The sequence below is a fragment of the Hyaena hyaena genome, unplaced genomic scaffold, assembly GCF_003009895.1.
Source record: "Hyaena hyaena isolate Hyena2069 unplaced genomic scaffold, ASM300989v1 scaffold_808, whole genome shotgun sequence".
Classification (NCBI taxonomy): domain Eukaryota; kingdom Metazoa; phylum Chordata; class Mammalia; order Carnivora; family Hyaenidae; genus Hyaena; species Hyaena hyaena.
Window position 1 is genome coordinate 842957 of NW_024081437.1, and position 16177 is coordinate 859133.

Below are 16177 nucleotides of genomic sequence, written 5' to 3' on the forward strand. Positions count from 1 at the left end.
TTTAATATTTTCCAAGCCTTGCGTCCGCAGCTTGTAAGGAAGGATCACGAAGCAGGGAGGTGTGAGGCAGGCCGGCAGTGATGGAGTCAGAGAGGAAGTGTGGAGAAGCAGCTGTCCGGGAAGGGCTGGCCGGGCGCCCTTGGCACCCAGAAGGCGGCCTGAGCCAGCAGCCCCAGCCCCTCTAGGGCCCCCGTGCTGGAGGCTCAGGTTCCCTGGAATGCCGTCTCTGTCTGGAGGGGACCCAGGCCCGCCAGGCCGCGGTGAGGGTGTGCCACCTCCTCCAGGCCAGGGCCCCAAGCCCGACGAGCAGGAGGGCAGCGGCAGCGCGCAGGCGGGAGCCCAGCAGCGGTGCGGGCCAGGCCAGGCCAGCCAGGAGGGCGGTGGCCGGCACAAGGAGCAGGCTCCTGAGCCGGAGCGCGAGCCCCTGGGGCCGGCTCCCGGGGCTGTCCGCCACCTCCAGCTGCGTTGCCCGCTGCAGAGTTTCAAGCTTAGACATACGGTTCTTGAAAGTCTCCATGACCTCCTGCGGGTGATGAGAACACAAGGCCTCCTGAGAGGTCAGAACGGACGTGCGGGCTCTTACCTGGGTTTCTAAGGGGTTTGCGGCAAATAACGGGGGGCTGAAGACTTAGGAGGGGAGTCGAGAACCTGGAGCATGTACATGCTCAGGGCTGAGTCCTGGGAGGGTGTGCGCTTGCCCGGGAACAGCGAAGGGCTCAGCTGTCTCGGCCGCGCTCTGTCATCCAGTGTGGCCTGAGACTGAGAACCCGGCCATGCGACAGCCGACCGAGGACAGGAGTAGGGTCTGAGAGTGTGGAAGAGAGCGAGCCTAACCGCCAAGGTGAGGGTAATCCCTCACCCCTGCTTGCTGACCCAGGGTCAGAAGCAGGGGTGCCCGGAGAGACCCCCGTTGGCCAGCTCCCAGGCGCCCTTGAAAGCTGCAGGGCCTCAGATGAGCTCGGCTGGGTGAGGGCGGGGAGGGGTGCAGCACGGACACGGACACTGCGCACTTCTGGCTCCCAGCCACATGTGCGAGTCACCACTGAGCCCTCCGCAGGGGCAGCCTGAGGACCGGTCCCTTCCCTTAGATCGCGGGCCATCAGAGTGGACTTGCTCATCGTTTGCCTCTCTCCTCCCTGTGTCGCCACTGGCCCTCGCCTTAAAAGCTCCCCCGTGAGTTTCTCACCCAAATTTCCTTGGCTCTCTCGTAGGACAGATAGGCCATTTTCTCTTCGGCGCAGGCCAGATTCTGTTTGAGGCGGCAAATCTCATCCAAGTGCCCCTGGACGTGCTCGTTCACCTGTTCTTGCATCGATGCTTGTCTTGGGAGCAAAAGAGAGAGTAATACTCCCTGAGGACCCTGCCCGCGGCTTGTGTGTGGAGGGGAGCAGTCCTATGTCAAGAGTGGACTTGGGTTCAGATTCCACCTTCCTCCTCTCTCCTCCTCCAGGTCGGCCTCAGAACACCAGAAACGCACACCAGCCACACACACACACACACACACACACACACACACACTGATATTCATATACCTTTCATGTACAGATCCTCTTGCAAACCAGCTTTACAAAACTAGCCATAGACCAGAAGTTGTGGAAATGAAAATCTAAGTTATCCGTGCCTGCTGTTAAATCCCATATAAATCCCCAGCATCAGTGTTTGGCAAGCAGCAATCATTCCATACAAATCCGTCGGTTACAGGGATGGAGCGGTCACAAAAGACCACATGTTGTGTGAGTCCATTTATATGAAACGTCCAGAAGACGCAAATCCATAGAGATGGGAACAGATGAGTAGTTCCTGGCAGCCGAGGGTGGGGAGCGAGTGGGGAATGACTGCTCATGGGGTGGGGTTTCTTTTTGGAGTGATGACAATGTTCTGGAATGAGACAGTGGTGATGGTTGCAAACTGCATGAATACACTGAAAACCACTGGTTGTAAATGGGTGAATTTTATGGGGATGTGAATTATATCTCAATAAAGCTGTTGCTAAAACAAAAACAAAAACTTGAATTGCGGCAATGGTCGTACAACTTAGCAAATGTACTCACAGTCATTGAAACATCTAGTTAAAATGGTGCGTTTCATGGCATGTAACTTATATCTCAGCAGACCTCTTTAAAAACACAAACAGAACATCACTAACCAGTTGTTTATGGCTATGTGTAGAAGTTGTAAAAGTATAAAAACATGCATGAAAAAGATAAGGTCCCAATGAAGATAGCGAGATGGGTGGAAGGGGGGTGGGGTTGGGAAGGGATAGTGTGAGAGCTCAAGTGAACCTTCTAAAGGGCGCCCGACTTCGGCTCAGGTCATGATCTCACGGTTCGTGGGTTCAAGCCTCTCATCAGGCTCTGTGCTGACAGCTCAGAGCCTGCAACCTGCTCTTGATTGTGTGTCTCCCTCACTTTCTGCCCCTCCCCTGCTTGTACTCAGTTTCCCTCTCTCTCTCTCTCTCTCTCAGAAATAAACATTAAAGTTTTACTTCTTAACAAAATAACATTTGAAGCAAATTTGGTAAATGTTAAGATTTGAGAAAGCTGGGGGTAGGTATACAGCGCTGATCATGTTATCCTCTACATTCTCCCTGGGTTTGGAATATTCCATAAACTTCGAGGTTCTTCATTTGGGCACCAGGAAGGATGGGCCAGAGGACAGAGGCCATGTGGCTTTTAGCACCGTCGTTTAGGGAAGAGCCAGGGAACGCTTGTCCCGTGGGTCGAGGACGGTGCTCCTGGAGAAGCAGAAAGGTACTGGAGACAGAGTGGCCGGGGGGGGGGGCGGGACACAGCGACGGAGAATGTGGTGGATCCGTTCACGTGGCTCCGGCGTGCACAGTAACATAACCGATGGTGCTGTCGCGCAGACTGGAAATATGAGGCAAGGGGACGGTTTGGACCTGCTTCAAGGACTCGACTGACACCCAGATGCAGATGTCCCCCAGGCATTTGTTGAAAGCCAGTTCATCAGGAGCCAGTTCATAGCAGCATTTCAAATGCTTAACCGACTGAGCCCCCCAGGCGCCCCAAGAATAGGTATTAACTCTTCTTTAAATGCCTGGGGGGCGCCTGGGGGGCTCAGTTGGTTAAGCATCTGACTCTTGGTTTTGGTTCAGGTCATGATCTCACAGTTCGTTGAGTTCAAGCCCCAAGTCAGGCTCTGTGCTGACAGCTCAGAGGCTGGAGCCTACTTCAAATTCTGTGTCTCCCTCTCTCCATGCCCCTCCCCTGCTCATGCTCTGTCTCTGTCTCTGTCTCTCTCTCTGTCTCTCTCTCTGTCTCTCTTTCTCTCTCTCTCAAAAATAAACATTAAAAAATTTTTAATACAAAATAAATAAATATCTGGTAGAATTCCCCTGAGAAGCCTTCTGGCCCTGGATTTTTGTTTGTTGGGAGATTTTGATTACTGATTCAATTTCTTTGCTGGTTATCGGTCTGTTCAAATTTTCTACTTCTTCCTGTTTCAGTTTGGTAGTTTATATATTTCTAGGAACTTATCCATTTCTTCCAGATTGTCCAGTTTGTTGGCATATAATTTTTCATAGTATTCTCTTATAATTGTTTGTATTTTTGTGGTGTTGGTTGTGATCTCTCCTCTTTCATTCATGATTTTATTTGGGTCCTTTCTCTTTCCTTTTTGAAAAGTCTCTCTAGGTGTTTTTCAATTTTATTAATTGTTTCAAAGAACTAGCTCTTAGTTTCATCAATCTGTTCTACTATTGTTCGTTTGTTTCTATATCAGTTATTTTCCCTTTAATCTTTATTATGTCCCTCCTTCTGCTGTCGTTAGGCTTTATTTGCTGTTCCTTTTCTAGCTCCTATTAGGTTTAAGATTAGGTTGTGTATTTAAGACCTTTCTTGCTTCTTGAGGTAGGCTGGTATTGCTATATACCTCTCTCTTATGACCACCTTTGCTGTATCCCAAAGGGTTTGGACTGTCGTGTTTTCATTTTCATCTGCTTCCATGCATTTCTTTTATGTCTTCTTGAATTTCCTGGTTAACCCACTCATTCTTTAGCATGTTCTTTAACCTCCATATATTTGTGGTCTGTCCAAATGTTTTCTTGTGGTTGACCTCAAGTTTCATAGCATGTGGTCTGCAAATATGCGTGGTATGATCTTGATCTTTCTGTACTTGTTGAGGTCTGATTTGTGTCCCAGTAGGTGACATATTCTGGAGAATGTTCCATGCGCACTCGAGAAGTATGTATATTCTGCTTTAGGATGAAATGTTGTAAATATATCCGTTAAGTCCATCCGGTCCAGTGTGTCTTTCAAAGCCGTTGTTTCCTTGTTGATAGTCTGCTTAGGTAATCTGTCCATTGCTGGAAGTGGGGTGTGAAGTCTCCTAGTATTCTTGTATTATCATCAATGAGTTTCTTCATGTTTGTTATTCATTGACTTACATGTTTGGGTGTTCCAAGTTGGGGGCATAAATATTTACAGTTGTTAGGTCTTCTTATTGGATAGACCCCTTAATTATGATATAGTGCCCTTCTTCATCTCTTGTTACAGTCTTCAGTTTAACATCTATTTGTCTGATATAAGTATGGCTACTCCAGCTTTCTCTTGATGTCCATTAACGTGATAGATGGTTCTCTATCCCTTCACTTTAAATATAGAGGTGTTTTTAGGTCTAAAATGAGTCTCTTGTAAGCAGTATATAGATGGGTCTTTTTTTTAATCCATTCTGATAACCCATATCTTTTGATTAGAGCATTTAGTCCAGCAAACGGACCACTCCAGAAAATGCTCTTACAAAGAGAAAATGACGAGCAGCCAGCCAAAATGCCCCCCCAAATCTTCCAAAGCTGTGAAGCCTGCCCTTTCTAATATAAATTGTCCTGAACGTTATTGTTGTTGAAGAAGAGCATATTCTTTTTTTTTTTTAAGTTTATTTTGTTTTGAGAGCGGGAGAGAAAGCGTGAGTGGAGGAGGGGCAGAGAGAGAGGGAGGGAGAGAATCCCAAGCAGCCTCCACACTCAGTGCAGGGCCTGATGGGGGCTTGATCTCCTGACCTTGAGATATGACCTGAGCCAAAATCAACAGTCGGATGCTTAAGCGGCTGAGCCACCCAGGTGCCCCAAAGAAGAGTATATTCTTGATCATACCTGAGCGCTGGCTTTTGGCAAACTGAGCTAGAAGCTAGCGGCCTGCAGCTTCGAGAAGTCTGAGATGAAGAAACAGCTGTTGGGGGAGCAAGCCCTGCAGGTAGGGTGGGGAACGCAGCAGGGGTGGGGTAGGCCCTCCTGAGCCACTGTGCAACCACGGCATACTCACAGGAGGGAAGCGGAGGGAGCATTTACACAGAGAAGGGGGCCGTATGAAAACAGAGCAGAGAGACATGTGAAGATCCTGCCCTTGAAGATGGGAGTGATGTGGCCACAAGCTAAGGGTCCCGGCAGCCACCAGAAGCTCGGGTACCAGAACGTCCATAGCAGCTCTATTCATAACAGCCCTGAGCAGCAGCAGGTGAGCGAGTAAACTAACCATGGCGCATCCGTACGATAGAGTTCTGCTGAGCAAGAGTGATCCGTGCCTACGCACAACTTGCATGAATCTCAGAAATACTACACGGGGTGAAAGAAGACAGACACAGATGACTGCCTACTGTATGATTCCACTTACATGAAGTATCCAGAAGAGATAAATGCAGAGAGACAGAAAGCACAGTGGTGGTCACCAGGGGTTGGGGTAAGGTGAATGGGGAGTGGTGGGGTGTTCTTCTGGAGTGAGGAAAATGTTCTGGAACCAAATATAGGTGGTGGTTACACAACATTGCAAATGTACCAATTGCCAGTGGATTGCACATTTTAAGATGGATAATTTTGTTTTGTGAATTTCATCTCAATTCAAAAATAGAAAAGGGGCACCCCGGTGGCTCAGGCATTGAGCATCTAACTTCGGCTCAGGTGATGATCTTGCAGTTCATGAGTTCAAGCCCCACATCAGGCTCACTGTCAGCACAGAGCCCACTTCAGATCTTCTGTCCCACCACCCTCTGTGCCCCTCCCCCACTTGCAGTCTCTCTCAAAAATAAATAAAACATTTTTATTTTTTTACTTAAAAAAATTTTTTTTAACGTTTATTTATTTTTGAGAGACACAGATCACGAGCTGGGAAGGGGCAGAGAGAGGGGGAGACACAGAACCCAAAGCAGGGTCCAGGCTCTGAGCTGTCAGCACAGAGCCTGATGCAGGGCTCGAACTCACAAACTTCAAGTTCATGACCTGAGACAAAGTCAGAAGCTTACCCGACTGAGCCACCCAGGTGCCCCTAAATAAAACACTTTTAAAATGTTTAAGAAAGAAAGAAAGCCCTCTTGAAAGGAAACAGATGTACCTGTGAGAAGTGTCCTAAGACTTTTCAGTTTGAAACCTCAGTTTGTGACGCACCAGAGGAGAGGTGACAACCACAGGGGTCACACAGGTGACAACCTGTGTGGTCACCAGGTGACACTTTACTGACTTCAACACATAGGTCATGTCTGCGTCTGGCTCACATAAAGGGTTTTTAAAAGATTGGAAGGGGGGCACCTGGGTGGCTCAGTCGGTTAAGCGTCCGACTTCCCCTCAGGTCATGATCTCACGGTTTGTGGGTTTGAGCCCTGCATCAGGCTCTGTGCTGACAGCTCAGAACCCGGAGCCTGCCTCGGATTCTGTATCCCTCTCTCTCAGACCTTCCCCTGCTCACACTGTCTCTCTCTCTCTCTCAGAAATAAATAAAAAACATTTAAAAATTAAAAAATATATATTAAAAAAAATAAAAGATCGGAAGGAGACATACGTTTTAAAAACTTCAACGAATTCCTGTGTCCCCTTCGCCCTAGATTAGGAAGCCACATGCCCAGGACATGTTGACCTGCTCTCAGGCTTGTGCCTCTCTGAGACTCCGTTTCCCCATCTGTAAAGTGGACGGCTGAACACCACAGGTAACAATGCTACTTGCTCCCTGCTGTCACTGTTATTATGTAAAGCCGCCTCCCGCCCACTCTCCACGTCTCCTGGCAAATCTGAGCCCGCAGACCTGCTTTGCTGCTTCTAACGCAGATCCGCCAAGCTAGGCTACCTGCTGCGGCCGACGGGCAGAGCAGCTCCGAGGCGAACGCCATGGCAGCTCGCTGCACGCTCCTGTCACCGTCCAGTGGGGGTGGGGGCCGCCGTTGCAGAAGTGCAAGCTTTCGGTATTCGTGGGGAAGCGGGGGACGGAGATGACCCTGCCCCCCCGCACCGCGGGCACAGCCTGATTGCTGAGGGGTCGAGGGCTTACGGGAGCACAACAGTCCTGGTGGCCCCGGGCAGGATGGGAACTTACAGGGACATGTGTCACTGCCACTGAGCTCTAGTCTTGCTTTATAGACATGCACCCTCGGAAATGGTATTTTGATGGAGCAGAGGGGTCGTCAGGAATCCCAAGAGCCGAGTTCGGCTGCCCTGCCCTACGAACCTCACTCGCAAAGGAAACCGGTAATTCTGACGGGCAGTCTTATTTGACACTGGACTGCCCCGCGGTAGTTTTGCGTCGTCCTTCGCAGACTTGTCAGGCAGTGTCCACACAGGCCAGGCTTCCCGCTGAAAGCAGAAGAGGACTCCCTCCCGAGCGCCTCGCGCGCGCACACCCGGCGCTAGGGGAGCGGCGTTCTTACTTTCCTGGGAATCGTCTCCGGCCGGCCAGTTGGAAGGATCTGCGCTAATGCGAGAACCCGAGGCAACGGAGTGTGCGGACCGGGGGGCGGGGGGGGGGGGGCAGCGCGGCGCCCTGAGGGCTGATAGGGCCCCAAGAAAGGTCCAAATAGGAACGGTGCAGGGCCTTCGAGAGGCTGAGTTTGCCTCCCCCCCCATTTGTGGGCCCTAGTCTTGTCTTGGATAAAAATAAGTGTGACCCACCACGCCGTGGGGAGAAAGCACTCGCCAGAAGGCAGTCACTTTCAGAAGGAATATCGCGAGTAGGACCACTTGCCCAGCTCAGCCATGAGCACAGGTGGGGGGGGGGGCATGGCTGGTAAGGCGTCCTGCTTCCCACGTTATTCTCACAGCCGGGGACCTGCAGGGCCCCTCCCTCGCAGGTAACGGGTGACCTGCCAGGCTCCCGCCACCACAGGGAGAGCCTACAGCTTCTGCGGCCACCTGGCGGGACACTGAGCTGGCGCCTCTTTTGCCAGGAGAGGACCCGGGCGGGGGAGGGGCAGCGGGCGGGGGACGCGCCCTCTCCACTGCGGGGCCGGGTGCCCGGAGGAACTCTGCCCTCTCCTCCCCTCCCCCTCCCCCTGACCCTCCGAACCCATGTCCTCGCCCCCCTTCACTCTGCTGCCCACAGTCCGGCCAGGGGAGGGGGGGAGGGGCTGACCCCACAGCCAAGGCTGCAGGAGACAGGCCACCTCACCTGCGTTTCTCTTCCTGCAGGGACTCCAGTGACACCCGCAGGTCCATCAGATGACTCTCCTTCAGGCGCTGATAGGCCCCCTGGAGGCCGAGGTGGAGCTCCCTGACCTCTCCCAGGTCTTCCCTCACCGTCCACAAGAGCTCGGCCCGCTGCTGGGCCGCACGCTTCGGCCCCGGGGCCTTGCCCGGCTGCAGAGCCGGGAAGCCACTGGCCAGGGGCGAGTGTCGGACCACACCAGACTGCTCGGCGGGCAGGCGGGCTTCCCCACCGGGCCTGGGCGGCTCTGAAAGCGGGGCCTTCTCCCCGGGCCGCCTGCAGGGCTGCGGGCCGCTTTCCGCCTTCTGCGCGAGGCCCTTGGGCCTCCAGCCCCGCTGCAGCTCCTGCAGCTGCCGATGACAACGGCGGAGCCTTCGCTCGATCCGGGCAATGGCAGCGGAGGCGCGCTGGTTCAGCTTCTCGAAGGCCTGCCGGACGCGGGGGGCCCGGTGCCGGTCAGCTTTAGACACCAGCTTGAGGTAGCTCACGGTGCGCTCGTCCCGACTGGCCTTCTCCGCTCGCAGCTGCTCTGAGAGGAAAAGGATGCGGCGCCTGATGGTGTCCTGTAAGTTCCGGGCCAGCTCCCCGTCGCACAGGCCGGAATGGCCACTGGGGCCGTCCTCGTCGGATGAAAGGGACCCGCACGAGGGAACGTGGGAGGGAACGGCGGCGCCTGGGCTCTGCGTGTGCCCTGCCTGCATGGGGAAACAAGAAATCATTACTCGGCAGTTCTGTGGGGGGCAGGCGGTGGAACTGGACATGTTGTCACCTCCCTCTGCCATAACACTGACGTGTGGGGGCGCCTGGGTGGCTCAGTCGGTTGAGTGTCCGACTTTGGCTCAGGTCATGATCTCGCGGTTCGTGGGTTCGAGCCCCGCATCGGGCTCTGTGCTCACAGCTAGCTCAGAGCCTGGAGCCTGCTTCAGATTCTGTGTCTCCCTCTCTCTCTGACCCTCCCCTGCTCATGCTGTCTCTCTCTCTCTCAGAAATAAAAAACATTTTGAAAAATTTAGAAAAAATACTGACATATAGGTACAGACACCGACGTGCACTCAAGATGGGCCGAACACCAACTGGAGAGGTCAGGTTCAACTTCCAGGCCCCTCTCCCTTTCTTTTCAGCACCCCCATTTTTTTTTAGTAATCTCTACACCCAACATGGGGCTTAAACTCAGCCCTGAGCTCAAGAGTCGCACACCCCTCCAACTGAGCCCCTGACATTTTGCTGTCCGACCAGACCTCACTAGAACCCCCAGATGGCTAGAATCCTCCCCTCCACGCCTGTCCTGTCTGTTCTTGGACTTCTTCTCTTCCCAAAAGTACCAACTATATTGGTATAGATCTTATTTTATATCGAACTATTCTTATAAAGTATGGAACAAGCTCATTCCCATCAACCCATATGTCTTGTCATGTTGCTTCCACCAGGCAGATCAAAGAGGGAGACAGGGCGATCTGCATCCTGCTTGCTTCTTCCCTCGTTTAGTCATTCATTCAACACGCTGTTGCTGAGCACCTACCACTGGTAGAGAGGCCAGCCACATTCCTTGCTCATAAAGAGCTAACAGTCAAGGTTGGGGGAAAAAAATATTGTGATGCAAATGAATGCATCTTTCATACGGGCAAGTTAAGAAACCACTCAGAGGGTCAGTTTTCTCATCTTTAAAACAGAGATGGCCATAGTAGCACAGCTGGGACACAGTGGACCAGGGCAGAGTGGCTGGTGATGAGCTAGGAGAGGTAAGTGAGGTCAGGCGGAGTGGCCCCTGGCTGGCTCAGTGGGCAGAGGGGGTGACTCTTGACCTCAGGGTTATGACTTGGAGCCCCTCATTAGGTGTAGAGGTTACTTTAAAATCTTGGGGCGCCTGGGTGGCTCAGTTGGCTAAGTGTCCAACTTTGGCTCAGGTCATTATCTCACTTGTGAGTTCGAGCCCCGCATCGGGCTCTCTGGTGTCATCACAGAGCGCACTTCAGATCCTCTGTCCCCGTGTCTCTCTGTCCCTCCCCTACTTGTGCTCTTTCTCCCCCTCTCTAAAAAATAAATAAATAAATATATATGTATTTTTTAATTTAGGGGTGGCTGGGTGGCTCAGTTGGTTGAGCATCTGACTCTGGCTCGGGTCATGATCTCACAGTTCATGAGTTAGAGCTCCACACTTGGCTCTATGCTGACAGCTTGGAGCCTGGAGTCTGCTTCAGATTCTGTGTCTCCCTCTCTCTGTGCCCCTTCCCTGTTTGCACTCAGTTTCTCTCTCTCTCTCTCTCTCAAAATTAAATAAACATTAAAATTTTGTTTAAGACTTTAAAACTTTTATATAAAAATAAAAATATAATATTTAAAAAATAACAGGTAGAGCCTCTGTTCTGTTTCTACTCTCTGTTTTAATTTTTTAAATGTTTATTTATTTTTGAAAGAGAGAATGAGTAGGGGAGAGGGCAGAGAGAGAGGGAGATAGAGGATCCAAAGTGGGCTCCTCGCTGAAAGTGGAGCACCCAAGGTGGGGAGGCCCAACGTTTAACCGACTGAACCACGCAGGAACCCCTCTGTTTCTGCTTTTTCACTGTAAAAGCCTTCATGACCATTTTCAATCTGAAAATGATTTCATGGTGGTAGATCAGGAGTGATTATATTATAATACATACCTAGGTTCTGTGTCATTTTTTGGTATGCAAATCATACCTTGATTTAAAAACTGTGATACCACTATGCACCTAGCAGACTGGAAAAACCCAGGCTAATAATAATAAATGTTGGCAAGGATATGGAGCAACAGGAACGCTTCGTCACTCCAGGCGGGGCCGTCGTTGGTACCGGCACTTTGGAAAAGCACTGGTAAATGGTAAAGTTGAAGACACGCACACCAAACGGCCCGGCGACTGCTGGTGCCCTAATGTTCCCAACAGCCAACTGCTAGCAATCACCCATCTGCCCATCAGTAGTAAAAGGTGCAAGTGACCTGCAAAATACTCGACAACGAACTCCTATACGGCAATGAAAATGAACTACAGCCTTGAAAATATGAACGAACAAACATAATGTTGAACAAAAGAAGGTAGACACAGAAAAATCCATACTATATACGGTTTCATCATGTAAAGTTCAAAAGCAGGCAAACCAAAATGATGTTGTTTAGGGACAACAGACAATAAAGCTATAAAGAAAAGCATGGGCATTGGTAGCATAAATGTCAGGATAGTGGCTCCCAGTAAAGTGGGAGAAGGGGCCGTGATTGGGAGAGACAGGTGGAGGCCAAGGTGCTTAACCTGAATAGTAGTTACACGTGTGTTCACATTATTGCCTGAAATGTATGTTTTCTGTGCCTTTATGTACACATGCCAAGCTTCATATTTGTATTTAAAATGTTCAATAGATGGATGTAATAGCACATCAGAAATAGCTGGAGAGAGAATTAGTAAATTGTAAAATAGAGCTAAAGAAGCATCCAGAATGCAACACAGAGGCACAAGGAAACAGAAAATTTGAAAAAAAACATATTGAAAGATAGAAGACATGGAAAATAGAATGAGAAAGTCTAATAGAACGAGGGAATGGCAAAATTTTAAGAGATAGTCACAAACAACTTTCCGGAACTGATAAAAGACAACACAAATTCAAGGATCCCAATAAATCCCAAACAGGGAAAGAGAAATAGAACCACATCTAGACACAAGGTTTTAAAAGCACACAGATTTATGGGGGCTCCTGGGTGGCTCAGTCAGTTCAGCGTCTGACTCTTCATTTCGGCTCAGACCATGATCTCATGGTTTCATGACTTGAGCCCTGCATTGGGCTCGGTGCACTGACAGTGCAGAGCCTGCCTGGAATTCTCTGTCTCCTCTCTCTGCCCCTTCCCTGCGCGCTCTCTCTCTCTTTCTTTCTCACTCTCTTTCTCTCAGTCTCTCTCAAAAAAAAAAAAAAAAGCCAGATTTAAAAAGCTAATTACCTTTAAAACCATGACGTTTACACTAAAGCTGACTTTTCAACGGCATTAATGAAATCCAGAAGAGCTGAGTGATATCTTCAATATGCTAAGAGAGTAACTGTCAGAGAGAAGAAAAAAATAGGTCATATTCAAATAATTGGGCGTCAGAATGTTTTCAGATTTTTAGCAAAGCACTGGGAACAATGAAGTAATGCCCCCAAACTGGTGGGGGGGGGGTGATTTTCCAACCTGGAATTCTATACCCAAACTGCCTATTGTGAGATGAGACTAAAGAGATGAAAGAACTGAAACAGTTTACCTTGTCTGCATTCTTTCTCTGGGAGCTACTAGAGAGAGAGCATCACCCAAACCAGAGAGGAACCTAAGAAAGAGGTGGAGATGGGATCGATGGGACAGGTCAAAAGGAAGCAAATGATATCTCCAGGATGACAGGAGGGGAGCCCGGGCTAGTGGCTGGAGGGCAAGTTCAAAGGCTCCAGGAGAGAACGCTCTGAGGGAATGAAATGCACGACTGCTGGACCTCTTTAACCAGCGGAGAGGAGATGTGGACAGTGGCGGGGGTGGGGGGGAGTGCTGGCCTATGGAAAGGAGCAGACAACAGGAAACAGGGGGGCGAGGGGATGGGGAGGGAGGCAACTGTTAACTCTACGGTAAACAAAACATTGGGAGAGAAAAGAAAAGTCATCAGAGTGATGACTCAGTTATGACTAGTGTTTCCGCGGACTTGATAATGCGAACACCAAAATGTGATCTAACGCTGGTCATTGTATACTGTATTGGGGGGAAAATTTGGAGGGTGTGTGTGACAAAGAGCTACACTGTCATCTTCTATAGTGGAAAAAAAACAATAATTCTTTAAATTTTTTAAATGTTTTTTATTATTTATTTTTGAGAGAGAGAAAGAAAGAGTGTGAGCAGGGGAGGGTCAGAGAGAGAAGGAGTCACAGAATCCGAAGACAGGCTCCAGGCTCTGAGCTGGCTGTCAGCACAGAGCCTGACCTGAGCCGAAGTCGGACACTTAACCAAGTGAGCCACCCAGATGCCCCACGATAATTCTTAAAATATAAAAATGAAAACTAGCACTACGAACTATTTAGGGAATTGGAGCTAAATGCCAAAAGAAACCGCTAAAAGAGTTGAAAGTGGTTGATTCTCGGTAGTGGACAATTTGTGGGTGGAAACCAGGGATTGACAGTTTTGCAATCAACCTTGTAGAAGCATTTAACTCTTTGAAGCAAGAGTTGGCCCAACTACGGCTTGGTTTTATACAGGTGTGAGCTAAGATTGGTTTTTACATTTTTAAATGGTTGAAAAAATCAGAAGAGTATGTTGTGACGCGTGACAATACAGACGATTCAAATGTCGGTGTCCATAAACAACTACCTGGCACACGGCCCCACTCGTTCATGTATGTGTCGTCTGCGGCTGCATGTGTGCCACAAAAGCGGCCTAGCCAAGCAGCTGCAACAGACACCTCATGCTCTCAAATATTTAGTATCTGGGGGCACCTGGGGGGCTCAGTGGGTTGAGCGTCCGACTTCGGCTCGGGCCATGATCACATGGTTCGTGGGTTCGAGCCCCGCATTGGGCTCTGTGCTGGCAGCTGGCTCAGAGCCTGGAGCCTGCTTTGGATTCTGTGTCTCCCTCTCTCTCTGCCCCTCCCCTGCTCATGCTGTCTGTCTCTCAGAAATAAATAAAACATTAAAAAAAATCTACTATCTGAATCTTGACAGGAAAAGTTTGCTGACCCCTGCTTTAAACTGGGTTCATATAAACCGTAGAGAGATAAAAGAACAAAATAATTGTTTACTTAAAAATGAAGTTGGGGGCACCTGGCTGGCTCAGTCGGTGACTCTCGATCTCTGGGTTATAAATTGAAGCCCCCCATTGCATATTGCGTGTAGAGATTGCTTAAAAATAAAATCTTTAGGGGTGGCTGGGCAACTCAGTCAGTTAAGTGTCCGACTTCAGCTCAGGTCATGATCTTGTGGTTCATGAGTTCGAGCCCCGCATCGGGCCTTCTGCTCTCAGCACAGAGCCTGCTTTGAATCCTCTGTCCCCCTCTCTCTCTGCCTGTCCCCTGCTCACACTTTCATGCTCTCTCCCTCTCAAAAATAAACATTTATAATAATAAAATCTTAAACAAACAGGGGCACCTGGGTGGCTCAGTCAGTTGAGCGTCTGACTTTGGCTCTGGGCATGATCTCATGGTTCGTGGGTTCGAGCCCCACGTCAGGCTCTGTGGTGACAGCTCAGAGCCTGGAGCTGCTTCAGATTCTGTGTCTCCCTCTCTCTCTCTGATCCTCCCCTGCTCATGGTCTCTCTCTCTCTCTCGGTCTCTCAGAAATAAATAAAAAACACTTTTAAAAATGAAAAAAAAGAAAAGCAAAAAGGCAACATTTGGGTCTTGGTTCAAACAGTTAAAAGTATCTCAATATTTTTATTTTTTTAAGGGTTTTTTTTTATTTATTTCTAGAGAGAGAGAGAGCGTGAGCAGGGGAGGGTCAGAGAGAGAGGGAGTCACAGACTGAAACAGGCTCCAGGCTCTGAGCTGGCAGTCAGCACAGAGCCTGACGCGGGGCTCGAACCCATGAACCGTGAGATCATGACCTAAGCAAAAGTCGGACGCTTAACCGACTAAGCCACCCAGGAGCCCCAAGTATCTCAATATTTTTAAAAAGCAGCAAGTTGAGAAAAAAAAAAAGATTTGCCGGATGTCCAATAGAGAACAGTCTAATCAACAGGATTCGTACAGAATCCCTACAAATTAGGAAGCTAAGACAACAATCCAATATAGAAACAGTAAAGGACAGTAGTAGACAATTCATAAAGGCCAAACTTCGAAGCGCAAGGAGGAAAAAAGGGTTTGCTGAGCGATCCGGCAAGATCGAATAAAACCTTCCACGCACGCACCCTTTGCGCGAGCAAGAACGCGGGCGCCGCGTTCACGGACACTCGGGGGCTCTCAGGACGGGCGGTTTTGGACTCAGGTGCTCCCCAGCAGCTGAACTTGGGGTTGTGGAGATGGCGCAGCCGGGGGGGGGGGGCACACCGGTCCTTGCAAGATCATCGCAAAATCAGAGGGCACAGCTGTCAGGCTCCGGGGAGCTCACAGAGGTCAGGCTCCCCGACGAAGCTGCAGGCTGGCATCGGCCTAATGCCACCCCAGCCCCCACCAGTCGCAAAGGGCGTGCGGCTTGCCCCGTACAGAAGGTTTCAGAAAGAGAAAGAGGTCGGCACAAAGACAAGGCATGCCTCGTCTGCTGAGAAGCCCGTACCTCGGGGGTGAGGGTAAGGGACCAACAAAGGGTAAAACTCCATGGTGGCTTTTTTTAAAATATTATGATACATTACATAAAACATAAATTTCACCATCGTAACTCTTTACAGTGTGTGAAGAAGTCTCGTTTACATACACCAGGTGGTGAAACGATGGCAACATCTAGTTGCAGAATTTTTTTTGTATCACCCGAACAGTAGACCCTGGACCCCTGGCAGAGGCAGACCTCTTTGAATTGATAGCACAAAGGAATATATAAAGAAGTTAAATTATTTCAATTAATGTCCCACACACACAAGGAGAAAAGTTCAAAATCCATTGAGCGGAGGGGGTGGAGCGCGAGGGGGAACTGGCGCGTGCAGGAGGCGTAACGCAACACGCATTGCCGAGCGGAGGGGGCGGCGCGTGAGGGGAACCGGCGAGCGGAGGGGGCGGTGCGCAAAGGGAATTGGCGCGTGGAGGGGGCGGCGCGTGAGGGGAACTGGCGAGTGGAGGGGGCGGCGCGCGCAACTAATTGGAGCACGAGGGTGGCGCGTG

General features: G+C 50.1%; 1 protein-coding gene across 1 annotated transcript; it reads right to left on the reverse strand.

Annotated features, from left to right (window-relative positions):
• Nucleotides 1-83: 83 nt before the first annotated feature.
• On the reverse strand, nucleotides 84-12396 carry TEX28 (testis expressed 28). The gene is made up of 4 exons (XM_039219229.1): nucleotides 12361-12396; nucleotides 8382-9112; nucleotides 1187-1322; nucleotides 84-523 (listed from the first exon to the last, which is right to left on the reverse strand). Exons 1-4 carry the CDS (start codon nucleotides 12370-12372, stop codon nucleotides 182-184), a joined length of 1221 nt encoding a protein of 406 aa, XP_039075160.1. The 5' UTR covers nucleotides 12373-12396; the 3' UTR covers nucleotides 84-181.
• Between the last annotated feature and the right edge of the window lie 3781 nt (nucleotides 12397-16177).